This window comes from Phytophthora sojae (genome assembly GCF_000149755.1).
Source record: "Phytophthora sojae unplaced genomic scaffold PHYSOscaffold_2, whole genome shotgun sequence".
In the NCBI taxonomy this organism is placed as follows: domain Eukaryota; phylum Oomycota; class Peronosporomycetes; order Peronosporales; family Peronosporaceae; genus Phytophthora; species Phytophthora sojae.
Window position 1 is genome coordinate 11,155,840 of NW_009258116.1, and position 19,249 is coordinate 11,175,088.

General features: G+C 53.7%; 9 protein-coding genes across 9 annotated transcripts; 5 read left to right on the top strand and 4 right to left on the bottom strand.

The window, feature by feature from the left end:
• Positions 1 to 105: 105 nt before the first annotated feature.
• PHYSODRAFT_345140 (hypothetical protein) lies at positions 106 to 858 on the bottom strand (the record flags this gene model as incomplete). Its single annotated transcript, XM_009523319.1, has 1 exon — positions 106 to 858. One exon carries the CDS (start codon positions 856 to 858, stop codon positions 106 to 108), a length of 753 nt encoding a protein of 250 aa, XP_009521614.1.
• Positions 859 to 1,530: 672 nt separating this feature from the next.
• PHYSODRAFT_345141 (hypothetical protein) lies at positions 1,531 to 2,233 on the bottom strand (the record flags this gene model as incomplete). Its single annotated transcript, XM_009523320.1, has 1 exon — positions 1,531 to 2,233. Exon 1 carries the CDS (start codon positions 2,131 to 2,133, stop codon positions 1,531 to 1,533), a length of 603 nt encoding a protein of 200 aa, XP_009521615.1. The 5' UTR covers positions 2,134 to 2,233.
• A 1,199-nt stretch (positions 2,234 to 3,432) lies between these two features.
• Positions 3,433 to 5,553, top strand: PHYSODRAFT_327246 (hypothetical protein; the record flags this gene model as incomplete). The annotated part of the gene is made up of 1 exon (XM_009523321.1): positions 3,433 to 5,553. The coding sequence occupies one exon, from the start codon at positions 3,433 to 3,435 to the stop codon at positions 5,551 to 5,553; it is 2,121 nt and encodes a 706-aa protein (XP_009521616.1).
• A 629-nt stretch (positions 5,554 to 6,182) lies between these two features.
• Positions 6,183 to 8,121, top strand: PHYSODRAFT_350301 (hypothetical protein; the record flags this gene model as incomplete). Its single annotated transcript, XM_009523322.1, has 7 exons — positions 6,183 to 6,255; positions 6,475 to 7,146; positions 7,234 to 7,389; positions 7,464 to 7,619; positions 7,686 to 7,859; positions 7,929 to 8,071; positions 8,095 to 8,121. 7 exons carry the CDS (start codon positions 6,183 to 6,185, stop codon positions 8,119 to 8,121), a joined length of 1,401 nt encoding a protein of 466 aa, XP_009521617.1.
• A 133-nt stretch (positions 8,122 to 8,254) lies between these two features.
• PHYSODRAFT_312399 (hypothetical protein) lies at positions 8,255 to 10,066 on the top strand (the record flags this gene model as incomplete). The annotated part of the gene is made up of 1 exon (XM_009523323.1): positions 8,255 to 10,066. One exon carries the CDS (start codon positions 8,255 to 8,257, stop codon positions 10,064 to 10,066), a length of 1,812 nt encoding a protein of 603 aa, XP_009521618.1.
• A 157-nt stretch (positions 10,067 to 10,223) lies between these two features.
• On the bottom strand, positions 10,224 to 11,100 carry PHYSODRAFT_327248 (hypothetical protein; the record flags this gene model as incomplete). The annotated part of the gene is made up of 6 exons (XM_009523324.1): positions 10,224 to 10,490; positions 10,559 to 10,573; positions 10,647 to 10,703; positions 10,766 to 10,809; positions 10,889 to 10,948; positions 11,019 to 11,100. The coding sequence occupies 6 exons, from the start codon at positions 11,098 to 11,100 to the stop codon at positions 10,224 to 10,226; spliced, it is 525 nt and encodes a 174-aa protein (XP_009521619.1).
• Positions 11,101 to 13,426: 2,326 nt separating this feature from the next.
• PHYSODRAFT_479622 (hypothetical protein) lies at positions 13,427 to 15,607 on the top strand (the record flags this gene model as incomplete). Its single annotated transcript, XM_009523325.1, has 2 exons — positions 13,427 to 13,662; positions 13,732 to 15,607. Coding segments are annotated over 2 exons (2,112 nt in total), but the record flags the coding sequence as incomplete, so codon positions are not given.
• A 438-nt stretch (positions 15,608 to 16,045) lies between these two features.
• Positions 16,046 to 16,288, top strand: PHYSODRAFT_435047 (hypothetical protein; the record flags this gene model as incomplete). The annotated part of the gene is made up of 1 exon (XM_009523326.1): positions 16,046 to 16,288. A coding segment is annotated over one exon (243 nt), but the record flags the coding sequence as incomplete, so codon positions are not given.
• Positions 16,289 to 17,552: 1,264 nt separating this feature from the next.
• On the bottom strand, positions 17,553 to 18,891 carry PHYSODRAFT_555909 (hypothetical protein; the record flags this gene model as incomplete). Its single annotated transcript, XM_009523327.1, has 3 exons — positions 17,553 to 18,208; positions 18,279 to 18,341; positions 18,444 to 18,891. 3 exons carry the CDS (start codon positions 18,889 to 18,891, stop codon positions 17,688 to 17,690), a joined length of 1,032 nt encoding a protein of 343 aa, XP_009521622.1. The 3' UTR covers positions 17,553 to 17,687.
• Between the last annotated feature and the right edge of the window lie 358 nt (positions 18,892 to 19,249).

Genomic DNA, 19,249 nt, shown 5'->3' on the forward strand with positions numbered 1-19,249 from the left:
CATGATGATAGCATAGCGGAGACGGAAAAGCAAGCGACTGGCTGGTTACACGTGGGCAATTGCAATGTACTTTTGCTTGATAAATAAGTTGCGAGCTATTGAGCTCTACGTGCCGTCCGTCAGGCCCGGTGTGTGTACAAATTCTACGAACTTCTCAAGTCGGCGGCGGCACGCGTCGCGCAGCCGCTTGGTCGACAGAAGCTGTTTCCAGGGCGACTTCTTCTGCTCCTTGTTGTAGATGACGAGGGTGCCCGTGTACACCTGCTCCACCTCCTTGATCTCGCGGCGCGGCATCTCCGTCTCCCCCGGCTCGGCCGCCACGGAGCGCTCGTAGGACTGCGTGAGCTGCGCCGCGACGTACAGTGCGTCAATCCAGTCGCTCGTCCGCTCGCGCTCGTAGGCGAAGAGCTCCATGCTCTCTCCGGCGGGGCCCCGGGCGACGATGCCGCCGATGTCCGTGGTCCGGACGCCCGCGACTGCGATCTGGACGACGGCCACCACGTCGTCCGCGCCCTTGGAGAGCCACAGCAGCTCGTTGCGCAGGCGCGCGTACATCTTGAGCCAGCAGTCGGTGTCCTTCTTCCAGTACATCCAGCCCTGCTCGCAGCACTCCTGGTCCTCGAGCTCCTCGTCCAAGTCGTCGTAGTCCTCCATGAAGCCCCCGTAGGAGCTCGAGGCGGTCGAGAGCGACGTGAGCGAGTCCGACGACAGCGAGCCCGAGAGCGACGACATCATGCCGAAGTTGCCGAACGTCGAGCGCAGGCTGCTCGTGGACTTGCCGCACGCCGAGCTGAGGCTCGCCCTCTGCTGCTGCTTATGCCGGCGCGACGGCATGGCCGTCAACGACAATCGCCGCATGGCTCCCTATGATCTTGGTCCGCTCCGCCGCAAAATATGAAGTGAGCGGGAATCTATGCAACAACGAGGCGGCGAGACGGGGATAGGAAATCTAGACTTGTTGTCGAGTCCGTGTACGGTTTGGTACCCCTGCGCGGCCAGCGCGTCCAGTACGAAAACCGCCCACAGGCCCTATCGATGCGATCGATCGACGGCGTTTGAAAGTGGAAGGCAAACTCACCCACATCAGCATGTACGAACGCCTGCCGTGGCAGTAAATTCACTTGCAGAAAGTTGCTCCGAGCGTCGGCTTTTGATGCCTTCCACGACCGGTGCCGTGGACCGTAATACACGACAAGGGCAAATCTTGAACCTACGGCCGACTCATGCCTCCGTCCGCAATCAAATCGAGCAAGGACGGGCTCGAGGAAATATTCGTGCCAAGGTTGACTCAAGTGAAGCGTTTTGTGTGTGGAAAGGTTCTGTTAAATAGTTAGGAGGTGGCTACAGCCACGATAATAAGTCGAAACGACAGCTCCGGGCGTCCGGGCGTTTGGCGGCGTGCCAATTGAGACACCTCGCGGTGGACGCCACCAGCGTCGGGTCTGAGAAATGCTGCGGTGGGCCCCGGCGCCGCAGCTGTATCGACCGCGGCAGACCGGGCGACGATAGTTGCTGCTGCTGCTGCTTGGTTCAATGCGTCGGCGGCACGAACGTCTGCCTCCAGCGCGAGGCCATCCACTCGATGGCGGCTTTGTATCGCGCCCGCTTGCTGGCGCGGCGGTAGGTCACGAGGCTGCCGCGATAGGCGCTGTTGCGCGGCAGCCGGCGCGCCTCGATCTCGGTGATGCGGAAGAACTGCGTGGTGAGCGCCGCGGCCTCCTCCAGGCGCTGCCGCCACGCGACGAAGCTGTCCTCGTCCAGCAGCCAGATCTCCATGTCCTCGCCGTTGGGGTCCACGATCCGCAGCTGGCGCTCGCCCGACACTTCGACGCTTGAGACCGCGATCTGCAGGAACATGGTGCGGCTTGAGTGGTTGCCCTTGAAGAGCCACAGGAACTCGTTGTCCAGCACGCCGTACACCTTGGTCCAGCAGTGCGCGTTGTTGACGTCGCGCTGCCAGTACATCCAGTCCTCGAGCGTCTCGGACGACGACGACAGCGACGGCGACGCCAGCATGGTGGCGCGCTGCGAGGACACGCTCGAGAGGAACGTGCTGGCGTCGCTGGCGATGGTGGTGCTGTTGCCGCGCCGCATGCGGTGCTTCACGAGGCTGGAGAACGACGCGCTGCTCATTCCTGCCTGCCTGTCCCCCTGCACTAAATACCGATCGCGACCGATTCAATTCGCGGCTGCGGCGTTGTCACCGAGCGCCACCACAGATTCGATGCGCGCGGAGGAGTGAATTCGCGAATGCAGGCGAAGCTTCGAGCGCCATCAAACGTATGGCCGACGCGCACCTTGAGATTCATGCGAAGTGGCTTTCTGAACTTCGGGCAGACATATGACTCTTGAGGGAGAAGCATGCCCCGGGAATCGGATACCCCGTGTGAACCGATAGGTTCACTGATAGCGGGTTGACGAGGTTATGGTGCATTTGCCCAGCAAATCGCACGTGTAGAACACGCTGTGAGAACCTCTTTCACAGAAATATATAATATCAGATGTACGTTTCGTACTTTTCGAACAGAAAAAGGCTTCTGCTTCGTCACGCGCGTTGGCCGCGCACCATTGGCGCAGCTCGGTCGCAGCAACACCACCCGGCGTGATACAGGGCGACGCCTTCGCGATCGCCGGACACCATTTGCTGCTCCGCTGGCAACCAAGCAGCCTCGCTTATCGCCGGCTGCGAGGTGACGAGGACGTTCGTGTGGTAAGAGGAGAGCTCGACAGGGCTGGCCGACCCAGCCCGCCTGGGAACCATACCGTGGTCCGTAGCTCGCAGGATAAATTATCTTATACATGTACAGCAAACCCAGATTGAGGAGATCCGTTCGCCCTCAACCCGCGGCTTGCGCGCTCGCTATGGCTATATCTGGCTGTAACACCTGTCATTAGTAAATAATGGCCCATTACTCGTGACGAGCACGTCACGCCGGACGCTGCTTGGGCCGGCTCGGAGCACCGAAACGTTCGTGCAACCAGCTCACCAAGGTAGCCGCACGCACGAGTCCTATCTTCACCACTGTAGCCACGGCGTTTCCTGCGTGCCGCTCCGGGCTCTATGTCGGTGTAGATTGCTGCGCCTGCAGCTCTGGACCATTCTGGCATCCACTCAGTGGATGCCACTGACCATGCCGGCAGCTCGCACGCCGATTCAAGATCAGCATCTGCACAATAAAGGGCAGCTCCATTTGGTTGGCTGCGGGTCGGGCGGCCTTGCCAACGTTGCGAGGCCGACGATGCCAGGGCACACCGGCCATGTGTACAGAGTGCACCGTTCCACCTGTGGCCTAACACTGCAAGTATCCGATGTACCGAAATTAGGGCCACCAGCCGATCTGGACAACTTGATTGCAGGGGTACCCCCGAGTACAGTATCCAATAAAAATCAGCCCCTCCCACCAAATCCTTCCTGGAGGTGGCATCTTCCAAATGAGTGATCCGTACCCGCAGCCCCAGACCGCCGAGGTGCGCCTACGCGTGCCGCTGGACTACGGCACGTCCACGGCGGAGGCGTCCGGCCGCTGGGACTACGTGATCGTCTTCCCTAATCCGCCCAAGCATGTGATCGAGGTGAGCGACGAGCGCGACACCATCATCAAGCGCCTGCGTGGGGCAGGGCTGCGGCTACGGCTCTTTTACTCGGTGGGGAAGGAACTCGTGTTCTGCAAGATCCGCGCGCCCGAGGAGCTCATGCGGCGCGAGGCCGAGTACCTCAAGATGCACCTGCAGCTGGACCCGAAGGAGCTGCGCCGCGCCTCGTTCAACGGCATCCCCGAGTACGGCATCGCGCCCTTCCCGATCCGCGACGTGAAGCAGACGTACCGCTACTCGCCGTTCGACTACATCTTCGCGCCGTACTTCCAGGCCCGCGACTTGCAGCACTTCTACACCAGGAAGGGCCCCAACGGCTCGCTCTTCTCCAGCACCGATCGTATCAGCCTCATCGAGCACATCATCACCAACCACCAGACAGGAGCCGGCCAAGACATCGACCGACTGATCTACGAGGGGATCATCGTGGAGACCTATCCGTTGCACGAGGAAGAGGAGAAGATGGATCTCAAGGAGCACTGGATCGTGTGGAACACGTCCCCCATGAACCAGCCTTTCGACCGCATCTGCCAGTACTTCGGCGTCAAGGTGGCGCTCTACTTCCTGTACTTGGGGCACTATACCAAGTGGCTGCTGTATCCGACTCTGGTGGGCATCGTCACGGGCATTGTGAGCTACTCCATCCCTCACGACAACTACAACACCGTGTTTGCGTACATCTCGCCGATCTTTGGTGCCTTCATGACTATCTGGATGACCATTTACCTCGAGAACTGGAAGCGACTCAATTCGCGGGAGACGCTTCGTTGGGGAACTGCACACTTCTCGGAGACGGTGAACCTTCGGCCGCAGTTTTACGGCGAGCGCATCCCGTCACCCATCAACGGCAAGTCCACACGATACTTCCCTCCGCGTGAGAAGCTAAAGCGTGTGGCCTACAGTTGGGTTGTCATCTCCTTCCTGATTCTGATTGTGTTCGTCATCGTCTCGTCGATTTTCATGCTGACGTACGATCTTACCAAGGGCAACGACTCGGACAAGCTCGTTTTGGACGATTACAAGTACGGCTCGATCGTGTCCTCTCTGGCAAACGTTGTTCAGATTACTATCATGACGAAGATCTACAACTATGTGTCCATCGTACTCGTGGACCAGGAGAACCATCGCACGGACATGGAGTACGAGAACAGTCTCATCGTGAAGACTGTCATCTTCCAGTTTGTCAACAACTATGCGGGTCTCTTCTACGTGGCGTTCCTCAAGGAAGGCTTCGAAGGCTGCGATATCAGCTGCATGCATGAGCTCGAGTACATGCTCGCCATCGTGTTCTGCTCTCGACTGTTCGTCGGCAACATTACCGAGGTTGCCATCCCGCGCTTGTTCGTGTACATGAGCAAGTATCGTCTATTGGGTCACTTGGACGACTACAAGAAGTCTGACGCTGAGCGCGAGCTTTTCATGGCTCAGTACGACTGGCATGGCACGTTCGATGACTACACTGAGATGGCGCTCCAGTTTGGCTTCACGACCATGTTCGTTGTGGCGTTTCCGTTCGCGCCTCTGCTATCGTACGTGAATAACTACTTCGAAATTCGTCTGGACGCATACCGCCTCATTTTCGAGTCGCGCCGCCCACGCCCGCGTAATGTGCGCAGTATGGGGTACTGGTACCTTGTGCTACAGGCTTTTGCAGCCATCTCGGTGTGCACCAACGCCGCCGTGGTAGTGTTCACTGGTGACTTCTTCAACCACCTGGACACGTCGGCTCGCGTGTGGATGTTCTCGATATTCATCGGAGGTATGTTCCTGTTCAAGTATTTCCTTGAGGTTTGCATCGACGACGTGCCCGAAGACGTGACGGTGCAAAAGTACCGCCAGGAATTCCTCATCAGCAAGTGTCTGTACCACATGCCCGACGACGACGTCAACTGCCCGATCGGCGACGACTGCGACGACCCGGAGAACATGCTCACGATTGACGACGAGGACTCTTCGTGAGTGCAACAACTCACTTGCATGAAGTTCTGGCTTGCATGTTGCTTTTCCTAATGCTCAAAACTGTTATCGACCGTACATCAAACACCGAAATGTCGTGTTTCGAAATGATATCTGCGTGTTCACACAAATGGCTACACTCCTCCAAAATGCCGTGTTTGTCGCTGATTTCGCGTGTTCGAAGGGGCACTTTTCAACCAATCAGCGCCAGGAGAGGCAGTACGGTCTCGGAGGCACGCCACTGGTGTTCTCCCGCGGCTGGGCCTTCTGCGGGGCACAGAATGAGGCGTCTGATGAGCGCTGGCACATCGCTGGCCGCGGGGGACGGTGGCGCTAATCACAGCGGCGGCTTTGACGCTCACTTGGACAAGGAGGCAGGTGGAGGCGACGAAGACGCTCGTCGCCAGGCGGACGACAGAGAGGAGAAAACCGCAGAGCCCAACACGGACGAGGAGTTCTTCGCGTCGGGCCACTTCCAGGCGGACGACGGTGCGTGGGACAGCTTCGAGACCTCGTACAACGTGCACCTGCAGCTCTCACCGGCTGCGCAGAGCGTCTCGTGCCCGATCTGCCTCCGCGTGACGCAAGTGCCCGTCCACCAGGACTGCGGCCATGTGCTGTGCTTCTACTGCATGCAGCAGTCGTTCGCTGCGCTGGGTGATTGTCCGTTGTGTCAAGCTCAGCAGATCTTTAAAGCTGGGAAAAGTGATCTGCCAGCCGCTCCAGCGATGGAGATGCCGACGACGAGCTACGCTTACGCTGGAACGAGGCAAGACCTCCACGTCCCAGTAAGTAGAGCATTATGACCTTGCAGGAGCGTGGGTTGTCAGGTGCCTGATGGTATAGTCGTGCTTTTTTCATGTTGGTAGCTCGCTTCGTTGTCCGGTATTCATCACAGCAATGGCTATCCTGGTAGTATGCCAGTATCTGGAAGCCTTGGTGGGAGTAGAGCGCATTATGATCTACTGCCAAGCTCAGGCGATGCGTCACTTCAGCTGGACAATCTTAGCGACATTGACGATGTTATCGACCTCGCAGATTTGGTGTCTTCGGATTCCGAACGCCCATCGCCTGCCGTTGCGGCGAGAACTTCTCTAAGTGGTAGCTTTGTTCCAGGGCCACCGCGATCGGAGCGAATATCCTTCCGAAAGACGAGTGGTTGTCCATTCAGCCGTCCTCCTGTCACTGAAGAGGTTGTTAGCGCAAGAGGTACTCGAACTCCCACGAGTCAGACCGGCAAGCGGAAAGCGAGATCGCGAAAGATTAAACGCGAAGAGCTGCCGATCGCTCATTTAGAGTGGGGAACGATCAAAACAGAGGGAGCTCCCCCAGACCCGCGGTATGACTGCGGGCTGGCGCTGTATGAGAGTCTTCTGATTGTTGTAGGCGGGATCGTTGGCAAGTTGCGGCTGAACGACCTCCATATTCTGGATCTTGCAACGAATCGTACGCCTCATTGGATCCAACCGCCGATTAGCGGTACTCCTCCACCATCGGGACACCTTCTACAGATATTTATCATTGGAGACACACTATATGCCATCGGAGGCACCATGGACGGCAAATTTCTAACTGAACTCCACGCGCTCAATCTCAGTACGCTGCGCTGTCATATTATAATTGTTATGAATGGGTTTTACGGGCCAAAGCTTACAATTCTGTGTTGTTTCCTTGTCCTCATAGAGTCTGGAGATTGGAAGTGGGAGAAGATCAAAGTGACTGGAACGCCACCATCGATGCGGTACTGGTACTCGCTGACAGTACTGCATGGTATGGTGATTTTGTATGGAGGCTATGGACACCCACAGCGGCTCAGCGATACCTTTGCTCTACGATTTGGTTCGTCTTTCTATAGTTTGTGTATCTGCCGTGGACACAGTTCTAACGCGCGTTATGTTATTTCGTTCTCGCAGACACAGAAACCCCGACTTGGGTAGAACTCAATCCTCGTGGTGATATTCCAGGCCAGTCTTCGACTCATTCGGCGTGTGTCATCAAAGACCGCATGTACATATTCGGCGGATACGACGGCAAATACCGGCGAGGTCAACTATTTGTATTCGAAATTGGTAAGTCTCGGTAAGCTTCTGCATTTGGCCGAAGCCACCCATCTAACGCAGACGTGTTTCTTGCAGAGAGCATTACTGAGAGCGATATCAACTGCGTGTGGCGCACAGTGGAGACACTTGGAGGCGGACCAGCGCCGCGTTATACCCACTCCGGCGCCAGTATTGGCTCTCAACTGATTATTTACGGAGGCAACACGGGTTGTTTGAAAGGTGATGCGTACGTGCTAGATGTCGGCACTGGTAAGTCCCCCTCGCCAGCGCCGCCGATTAAGATCTCGTGTCTTAACGTTTGTGCGGTTTTTCATGCAGGCGACGTTCTTCCGACGTGGAAGTTGGTCAAAAGTGACCCACCTCTTATCCCTCGTGCTTGGCACCGGGCGGTAGTTTATAATGACGCGATGTACGTGTTTGGGGGGCGTACTCCGGCGGGAAACGACAACCAGGTCATTCGTGCAGCACTCTGCGCAACTGACAGCATACCCTGAGCGCCACTTCAAGTTAGGGCCCTACCCTTAAGGCAGGGTCGCCCCACCTTGGGTAGCCAATCAAATGCCACTAACTAGAATAGCTCACGTGATTGGTTGAATCAAATCTAGTCTGCGTCACTCAGTATATTTCTCTTCGTCCTGTTCCCGATGGGAGCTCTTCCCCGCCGACTGGGCCAAGGCTGGCGCTGTGCGGTCGTTCTGACACTGCTATGTGGTCTAACTGCTGCTACATCGTATCGATCAAGCTCAAGTGGCAGCGGAAGCGCTTTCGTGGAGTTTTCCGTTGGCGATGGCTCCGGGAGTATATCCCACCACCAGCACGCTGCTGGACCTGCATCAAGCTCCGACGCCACTGTCGAGATTCGCTTCCCTACAGATCCTGGCACGGGGAGCGCTGGTACTGAAATCGTCGCTGGTGTTGCTTCAGGTGATGGAAGTCTGGACAAGGTTGAGATCATGGCTTACCCCCTGGTGACGGAGCCTTTGCTGGTGCTGTCAGCGACGAAAGCGAGTGCCGTGGCACCAAGTGGATTAACAGCTCAGGAAGAGACGGCCAGTAGTGCAGCATCTGAAGTTGTGGTGGGCTCATCGTCGCACGACGCACCAATTCCAACTGAGCCGGCTGAGGAGATGCATGGTGTCCCGTCCAATCCGACCCTCGTGAATGCCGTCGCGTTTGATGGACGCGCTGCTGTGACTTGGAAGGCGCCGGATGACGATGGTCTGGACTCTATTACCGCGTACGAAGTGGGTTGGTTTGATGAGGAAGACAACGTTCTGGTGGGGACTCAAAGGGTTACCTCGGCTTCTGTAAACGTTGTCAACCACGCTGGAAACACAAGCGTCTCAACTGGTGCCGTGGAGTCAGTGCCAACGTCGACAGTTGTGGAGCCACTGGTGAATGGACGTTCGTATACCTTTAAAGTGCGTGCACACAACGTGAACGGATTCTCAGTGTGGTCTGCCAAGTCGTTAGCGGTGAGTCCGCTCCACCCGCCTGATTTGTGTGAACGACTCTCGTGCTCCGGCCATGGCACGTGTTTCCCCAATTACCACAACGAGAAGTCTCCCAAACATCGTCAAATGCGTGCTCTATCTTCTCACTTGAAAGCCAGCAACACTGCTATCGACGAGTACTCTTTGGACGCTGTATGCATTTGCCGACCGGGATATGGTCCTCCAGATTGCAGTGCGAAGACGAGTGAGGATGGGGCGCAATATGTCTGGAGAGCTACAGAATGGAGTGAATGTGATAGTGGTTGCGGTGGCGGGAGGCGGACGCGTGATGCGGTGTGCTTTGACCTTTCGACTAACGAGAAGGCCCCGTCGGAGGAGTTTTGTACGGACACCAAGCCGTCTGTCACCGATATCTGCAACGGGATTGAATGCGGTTCGAAACGGGTAGTCGTGAAGTACGAAGTTGAAATGAGCTACGATGAGGTGCTTTTCTCACCTACAGCTGTGGAAGCATTCGAATTTGCTTTCACCACCGAGGTCGCTTCTGCGCTACAAATTCCGCGCTCACGACTGGAAATTACGGCGCTTGAACGCGGCAGCATCGTTGTTTTCTTCCAAATTCTCCCGGCATCTCGGGTAGGCGAGAAGTCGCTGAATGACATCGTCGAAAACTTGCAAGACCAGTTAGGCAACGAAACGAGTATCTTACGGTCCATGGGCACGTTTGCTCGTCGTATTGAGCCGAACGGTGCGAAATTAAGCTTCTCCATTGCTGATCAAACTGTTGCAGGGGGTGCCGAAGACATCTCTGTCGCTGGCCTCGTCGGAACAATGCTCGTGCTGGGCTTTTTCGTGTCGATGTTCGGTTGGTTTTTGCGGCGCCGTCACTACCGTCTTCTCAAAGATGAAGAACGAAACGAGGGCGCATTCGATTCTGATGCTAGTGAAATGGAAAAATCAGGAACCGGTATGAAGCGCATGAACATTAAGAGCATGTCATAGCTACACGTAGAACCGGTTGAATGAATTATTCATGAACTCGTGTTGCAATGCTCCAGTCAGTTATGTGTGGATTCAATGGAAAGGTTGGAATTAAATTCGGCAGTTGGCATATGGAAACTTCATAGCCCTTGTGTAAAGCCGCAGGTGATTTCGCTTGCTACTTTCGCGAGCGTTCGACCAGTCCGACGTCCTCGACGAAATCGAACTTACCGGACAAAAGCCGGTTCCTGTACTTCTCGAGATACTCGAGCAACGTTGGCGCAAGAGGCCGATCACCTTTGCCGTCTTCGTTGAACTCAAAGACAGCGTTCCTGGCGCTTGTATCGGTGATGAGCGCGCCACCGTCAACATTTGCTGCAAACGGAATGAACAAAGACTCCCAACCCTTGATAGACCCCAGCGATTCCGCTTTGTTGATGATATCCTGTTCGTTGCATGATACTGTTAATAAAAAGAAGCATCAACAACTCCCCAGCATGGCTTAAAACCTACATCGGCCGAGAGTGACTGTCAAGACACGAAGCATAGTGTCAGTTATCACACGACTACCCCCCCCCCCCTCAAAAAAAAAGAGCCCCACCTTGTAGTCGTCGAACCAGATCCCACCGCTCTGGGTTGTCAGCAGGCTGCGTAGCTCCTACCGGTAGTTACTTCGTTAGTGGTTACTGCGTTTGTACGATCGCTTGTCAAAGGACCAACCTCCGGAATCTCCATGCCCAATGTTTTCTCCAGCGCCTCAATATCTACGCCACTCAGAGACCACATCAATGCTTTCCATCCTGTCCTGTCACATATTGTCAGATTCTCCTCGCACGCCCTTACCAGCGTTCTTCTCCACTGCAGGCTCGAGATCCGCCTTGCGCTGGAACCAGCTCACAATGTCTGAATATAATACCAAACAAGCCCCATTAGCCCCGTTCTCCGCGCTTTCCCCCACCTTCACTGTACTCACCGCGGATGCACTGGTCCCGCTCATCCACATCCATCGCGCCCTTGCGCGGGTTGCCTCCAGCGACGACTTGCACGCCCGACATGCTCTCGATGCTCGATCTTAAGGACTGCAAGTGCGATCCTCGGCCGCGAAAGGTTGCAAACGCTGATTGGCTGGAAATACATGAACATCACTCCGAATTTCGTGTTCGCCACACCAGCTGGGCAGATTCCACAGTTGTCAATGCGGATGGAGGTGGGGCGCGAGGCAAGCGCCGCGGCGGCGGCCGCCGAGGGCTCCGTCGCCTCCGACGCAGCGCAAACGGCGGCGGAGCGTATGCGCGAGTTGAAGGAGGAGCGGCAGCGCTGGATTGCCAAGCGTCAGCAGGCCATGACGCGCCAGGAGAAGCTTCTGAAGCTGCTCGAGCTTCAACATGCCAAAAAATCGAAGGGTGACCAAAACGAGGGGGCTACGGCCAATAACGAGACGGAAACGTCAACGGCCAGCGCCCAAACGAACGAGGATAAAGAGGCGAAGGCTGCAGCCGCGACTGCAGCTCTGGCTCGGAAGAAGGAGCTGAAGGAGCTCCAAGCCAGAGCGCTGGCAGCCCAAGAGGTCCGTGGGATACGTATAAAACCTCGTAAAAAAAGCTCCAGATTGCGGTAGCTTATAGTGCTAATGTTTTCTTGTATTTGTTGCGGTGCTTTTTGAATTTACAGAAGCAGCAGCAGGCGGCGAGCGTGCTGGCGAGGAACCTAAAGCAGTTGCTGGCGAGAAACGCGCAAAGGTCTCAATCGACCAAGCGGAAGCGAGAGAAAGAGGCAAATGATAGCCAACCGAGCAAGAAGGTTGACGTGGGCACAAGAAAAGATGAAGCTGCGCCTTCTGCTCCTGAGATGCATCATTGTGAGAACTGTGGAATGTGGATTTGTGGCCGTGAGTCGAACTGATAAACGGCTAACGTTTTTGTGTTTGATATATGTTTATGTGTAGTTGCTGCTGGATCAAATCTAGATGTTGAAACTCCAGAGTTGGCTGCAGCTGCGTGCTTTCGTATTGCATTGCGCCATCTCGTGCAAACGGGAACGGTAACTAACGAAGTTATAATCGAACTGCTCATGGTGCAAACTGCCATCTAATGGGTTTGAATGTTGTTTTGTCAAAAGGTGATCTCGAGAGAGAGGCTGGAGCAGGAATTCAATATCTATACGGGAAAGCAATCAGGCGAAGTTATGGACAGCTCGCTGCTGGAGCCTTCGATAGCGCTGGTCAGCACTGTTGGAAGTAAACAAGCGCCGGATCCATTGTCACGCAGCACACGAGGAGAACCAGTTTGTTGGCAACCAGGGCGCCAATCTTTTAAGATACCGACTTTTTCATCTTCTCAAGCGGGTAAGGTACTCTTCCTTATTTCTGAAATCCGCACTCTCGTCGCCGTACCTGTACTAACGTATTGCTATGTGATAGATCGTATCCAGGCACTCATTGATGTTGAGAAGCAAGTTGTTGTTGATGCATGCAATTTGCTCTGGATGGAGAAAAAGTGTCTAAGCAGTACGGTGGCGATCAACAGTCGACGGCAAAAACAGTTTCTGGCAAGTTTGCTGGGCGCATGTGTCGTGACATCACCTAACTCTGCCACACTCTCAACTATTCTCTCCGCCTGCGTGGGAGTTAACCCCCCAAAGGGCTCAATGCCCGGCTATACGAAACGTTTTCCATACCAGTCGTACGGTCAAATCGCCAGTGTATTCGATAAAATGGAGGGATGGCTTCGTGACCAAGCCAATAGAATTGAACCAAGCAATAGCCTCTCTCCAAGACTGGATGAAGTGAATCGTCCCCGTAGTTCCCGTGGCAATTTTTTCTCGTCAAAACATGCGAAGCCATTCTCAGTGGCAAGCGAATCCGTCGTAATGCAACTACGGGATGTCGGCTCGCTCCATTCAGCTGTTGCGAAGAGGCTCGATCCAATGAAGTACGTATCAATGGTGCTATACCCCACTTTTTACTATTGCAATCTGATGGTGTTATTTTTCGTTTAGGATTTTGTGCCACTATGAGCTGAACGGAGTCTGCAACGATAGGAACTGCTCGAATTATCACCTCAAAGATTATCAACCAGTGCTGGGTAGTACCAACAACACTGGTGACAGCACTGATGCTGACGGCGATGCACGGTTACTGCAAACGGAAGGAATGGACCAATTGCTGATTTCTTTCGCCGAGTTTCGAGGACGAATCATGAGCAAATGGCCTGTGATATCCGCCTCCCAGCCTTCCTCGGTGGTAAGTGCCATTTTTGTATTCAAAATGCAATGGATGAACGAAAACTGTTTTGACGCTTTGATTAAACGTAGTTGGCTGAGACGAATACTGGTGCAACTGCGATAGATACATCCCTGTCTGCATCCGAACCTGATCCGCCCATGGTGCAAGACATTCAACGAAGAGATGACAACGCTGAAGAGAGCAACGACGATTTTATTGTGCTTGCTAACCGAGAGGAGCTTCCTGTTGTTGGAGACGCCCGATACTTCGATGATATCGAGTCAAGAAATCTATATGGTGACTCGCTGCAGAAAAAGGTTGAGGAGGATCCAAATGCCACCGATGCGTGGCTTCTTTTGGCCATCTACCACCTCGAGCTTGATGTTGAGCTAAGGTACGTAAATACTGCTATCCTGCAAACAGTGCGTCGCTCTTACGACTACGCCCTATTTTCTGCTTGCAGTGACGAAGCCGCAAACCTTTCTGACAATGCTCGCTTGCAGCAGCAGCTCGTTTTTCTTTGCAAGGAGCTCAATGTTATGTATCGAAGCGGGACTTCTCGGAAGCTGAATATCGAGGAGTCAAATTTAAAACGGTGCTTGCACACACTTTCTCGAGCTTTAGAAATCGAAGCCAACGCATACTGTGAAGCATTGTGGTTGCTATATCTTCATCTATGCGGCCAAGTTACCAGCAAGCAGACAGAGATCGATACGGTCGAGCAAGCCGTTCAATTTCTTCCAAGTTCTCATGTGCTGTGGCTTCGGTATGTCTCGACGTATGATTTTGACTCGGTGGGCATGGCAGAAGGTATTTATTGGAGGTTACTAGAGCATCTTGCACGAGTGAACTCAGGTGAAGATGGACAAGCCTCCGACCCAAGCCCCAAAAAGGAGCTATCTATTCTGTTGACGGCGATATGCTTCCATCTGTGTATCAAGTTGTGGCGTGCTGGCGCCACAAAACGCGTTCTCGAGCTTCTTTCGGCGCTTCTGCAGATTGGTGATACAAGTTCAGAATTTGGATGGTGCAAAATGGTGCGTAGCCAACTACGCGGCGATGAAACAGTGGTGATATGTCTGGTTTTCGCTCATGCCTTGCTTTTCAACGAGATGCCCAAAATTATCGAGCACTGGGTTGCTGCAAGCAGTTACGAGGCTGTCCCGATCAAAAAGATGGCTTACACTATTGAATCTCTCGAGAGTCACCATAGCACCGTTGACAAAGATGGTTTCGATCAAGTTTTTGTGACGTATGATCTTGCATTTCAAACGTATCAGAGCAAGTGTCATGGAGTACAGGAGACTGGCGGTGTCGTATTGAGTAATTGGATGCTTTTATTGTCCCTTCAAGACGAGGGTGGAGAGAGAGACGAGCCCCTGAAAACATTTCTTGACGACAAATTGGACATGATTAAGCGATTCCCTGTTGCGTCGCACACTGCGGCGAAACTATTGATGGATAAGCCGAGCGGCGAGCAGCAGGCGCATCAAATAATGCACACGATGATGAATCAGGATTCTCAAGGTCTGTTTCCAGAGGCCCTTCATCACTATTTATTTGCTTGCCGACAGTCTTCAGCGCTTGTGAGTGCGCTGGACAAGGCATTTCCAGACGTTATGCAGCGTCTAGCGTGCCTTTTGAAAGTTGATACGAACAAGGTGGAGAAGTTTATTCAAGACATTATGCGCGACACCAGTAACATATCCAAAGCGCGTGCGTTAAATGCGCTGTTGGATGCTTTGCTGGATGCTTGGATGGGCCAGCTTTCAGTGCTGCACCGTGACATGAGCCAAAAGAGCGTCTTGGAACAGCAAGAGAGCCCACGAACAGATATTTACGTGGCATTGGATATCTGCCTTTTAATGGGCATCTTGCTGGAACCATCCGCCGCTGTTGACGGACTGCAAATGGTTTTGAGCTCGTCTCACTTTGGCTCCTTATCACTCGAAGCGCGGCAGCTCGCTTGGATGCAACGTTTCGTTTTTGAAGTGGATCTGCTTCAGCAAGAAGACGTTGGTAGCTCTCCGTGGCGAGAGCACCAAGCAGGGTTGGCAAAATTGTTTCGCAAGTACGTTGGTGAAATGAGTGTGGAGGCTGAGATGTTGCGCCAGGTCTCCAAACAAATTAAGGATGACATGGAGAGAAACGCTGTCGAAGACGCTGTGTGCGGTTGCCTGTATCCGGAGCGGCATCAATTGATTACATACGATGTCAATATCGAGATTTTCCGGCTATGTCTTGCTGCAGTAGCTGGCCCGGAGCAGACTACCTTTTATGCGTCTTTCACCGATTCATTAGCGCTATCCTCAGAGTTCTCGCTTGCTTTCTCAGGTACGCAAATCGTAATACGTAGCTTGCTAAACCTTCCAACAATTCTGACTGTTGGTGGTATTATTTTTTTATATGTAGACGCTGCTGACCATGAATGGGAGCTTCTTGCTGCGCGAGCAAGCTTAAGAAAATGCCTCGGCAGGGCGAGAACTCAGCACTCTCAGATACTCCAAGCCCTAGTTGCGGTGGAACTGCGGCTGAGAAATATGAAGGCAGTGTCCAGTTTGCTCGAAAGCGAGATGCGAGCGGAGCCACTTCTTTTAGAAACCTGGCGCCTTGCTGTTGGCCTCGAAATTTTGTTTGGAGAACAAGTGGATGAGAGATCGCAAAAGATAGCTGCCGAGATGGAAAAGCGGCAGTTGGTATTTGCCTGTAACACCTACGGCGATGACAAGTTGGCGAGTGAGGGGGTGCTATCTGTTATCAAAGATTCGGAAGCTGCGTCGCTGACTTTGCGTGGCCTTCGGTTGGCATTCGTTCCAAACTCCGTGCTGCTCAAGAATGAGTTGGTATCGTTGATTCTCAGTGGCAATGAGCTAGCGGAAATCCCGGCGGGTTTGGGTCGCCTCAAAAACTTGCAAAAGCTCGACGTATCCGAAAATGGGCTGATCGAGTTTCCTGAGTGTGTTAACAAACTAACTCAGCTCCGCGAGCTGAGGTTGGCCCACAACAACATACAAGCAGTTTCGATTCACGCGGCTTCACATTTGAATACTGTGGATATTCGTTGGAATGCAGTTTCGCTACTGTCTGCGTCTTCCTTGAATGCGGTCCAGAATCTGAGGGTGCTGCATGCTGAGGGTAACGCAGTTCCAGACGAGCAGCTTGCAGAAGTCTCTGCCTTGCTATCAAGCAGGAAACGTGATGCCGCCTCCCTGGAAAATAAATCCTCTGAGAGGAACGCAATTGTTCGAACAAAGAAGCCGCCAGTTGAGGAGAACACTACAATATCAAGTGCGGATGCCAACGCTGAAGTCACCAACCAGACTGCTGATAGCGGACTGAACTTGCTCGACGAAGAAGGGGGAACTGCTGAGCTCGAGGCAAAACAAGACGACGAAAGTCAAATTGTTACTCTTGAATCTGTGTCGGAGGAAGCCGAAGCAGGTCAAATGGCAGAGGCTGTCGACCAAGCACCTCCGCCAATGGAGAACAACGAAGATCAAGCGGTGAGTGCTGATGATGAAGTTGCCACTACTTCTGAGTCAAAAGACGGCGACGGCGACCAAATCATGGACAGCACAGCTGGTGTCATCGAGATTAATGATGATGCAGATCCAGAACTGGTAGATGCTGCGACCAAGCCTCCGAAAGAGATAATTGACGTCGACAGTGCAGGGTCGAGTGAGGAAGCTGAAAGCAACAACAACATTACCGAGCTTATGGTGGCAAGTGATGCGCCGGTACCACCGATAATGGCTGAACCATGCAGCGCAACCGAAAATTTTGAACCTAGTCATTCTGATGCCGCCCCAGCAGTCGCGCCCCAACGTATGACGCGGAAAAAGCTTGCTGCGTACATGAAGGAAAACCATCTCGACGACCGCGCCGAAGTACGCAGACGGAACCCGGTGTTGTGGCGCGAGTTTGTAGCTGCAAATCTCCAAGTACAGTCAGTGCTGCCGGCCTGTAGATTGTGCTTCGCGCCTAATGATGGCCACAATCAGCGCTTCAACTCCACAGTGCTTTGCGTTCGCTGTTTAGAAGATGCTATCCACGTACTGAAGGAGCGTGACGACGCTATGGATGTGGGACAGAGTGGCGTTTAAATTACAATGAAGCTGTACACCATGGACCCATGGTTGACTAATGCAATCAAATGAATCAACGCGAGCGCAGTGCAGTCAGTTGTTTGAATCCCCTTGGAACTTTTTGTGTCAGCGACAGTGGAAGCCTATCACCATTGCTACAAGACGTCCGTACTAGAAACGATGGATAGACAAAGTTGGTGACGTTTAAATGCGTGATCTTGTTTTCATCGCAGTGTTATACTTGCTTTCGTTTCTCTTTTTCTTCTTCGCCGCTTCGCTTTTTCCGCATACAACCACCCCACCATATAGTGCGCTGTCACCCTTGATCTGCTGCTCAATCTGAGTCAAATTCATCGTCCGAAAAACCATAGTTATACTCGAAGTAGTCGTCATCCGAGTCATCCGAGTCGTACAAGCCACCGACCAGATCGAAGTCGTCCCAGTCTGCAACTTCGAAGAAGCGGAAAAGGTGGCTGTACTGCTGCAGCAACGATTGCAGTGCTGCATCACCACCTTGTCGTCCGTTCCGGCCACGCCGCGGCTTCATGGAGCGCTTGGGGCGATCCAGGTGCTTTACGTCACGACCTTCAGCGTCGCGGTGCGCGTAAAAACAGCGCGGCCCAAACGGGCAGCTACCGAAGAGGCCGTTAAAGTACTTGCATTCGCGCAGAGCCAAGTGGCTTTTGTACGCCTCGACCACTTTGCGCTTCTCCTCGCCTTTACAGAAGATGAGCGAGGGTACAATGAAGTCACTAGGCACTCTGCACGCCGGGCACGCGCGAATCACTTCCAGTTCCATATCCTTCGACTGGCGCCACTCACGAAGACAGTCCAAGCAGAAGCAGTGATCACAGCCTACATGTTTGACACAAATATAAGTTTCATCAAGAGGACACCCCTCCAATGACAAAGGACTGATACTTACTTAGCAGGCCAAAATGTTTGCCAGACTGAATAATATCGTCGAAGCAAATACCGCATGTGAAGTCTTGCTGGTTGTCTTCGCGAGTCGCAGCCGTAGCATTAACTGCAGCGTTGTTCGAAGACGTGTAACCGGCACCCGAAGGCCTCCCAGCTCTCGGAGCAGCACGAGCGGAGGTCGCAGCCCCCAGCAGCATGGCAGGATTGTGGCGAAGTCGACAGTGCTCTCCGTACTTGCAATTGCCGCGAAGGAAGAACGGGCAGTCTACGAGCGCTGCTGCCGCCGATAGTCCCTCAGCCTCATCCGCTGCACACTCGCTCACCTGTTCTGGGAGCGCATGCGAGTACGTGCAGCGACTGCCGTAGCGGCACTTGCCCAGCACGAAGAAGCGGCACAGCGCTGTCGTCGGTACTGCAGCGGCTGCAGCCGGACTGGAGCGTGCAGCTTGCGGCACGCTGCGCTTATCCTCGTACACATCCTCCGCCTCCGCACCGCGATCGCTCAGGTCCTGCGCAGCCAGTCGACGCTGCAGATTGTCGAACACACGATCTCGCTCGGTACTAGAGCAGCAAGGATACAATAGTAACACAATTGATAAAAATAATAATTTGTCCATACATAAGGAAAAAAGTTCAAGCAGAAGCTTCCAGCGCACCTGGCGCCGCGAGCAGAGGCAGAAGCGGAGTAGCGGCTACGACATGGATAGCGGGGGCGATTAAGTTTGCATTAGAGACATATACACAGCGAATATCGCGGGGCCGGGCTCACCTGCGCGACGTGGAGCGGCGCATGACAGTTCCGGAGCTCTTCACTTCGATCGATCTTTCTTTTCGCTTTTTATTTCGAGTTTAGAAGCCGAATCAGATTGTACCAAAATTACGGTACAATGTAATATGCAGCCATTGTGAATCGAGAAGGGCCCATCGATACAGCCATAATCGAGACTCGGAAGGTTTCTCAAGTGTCTAACGCAT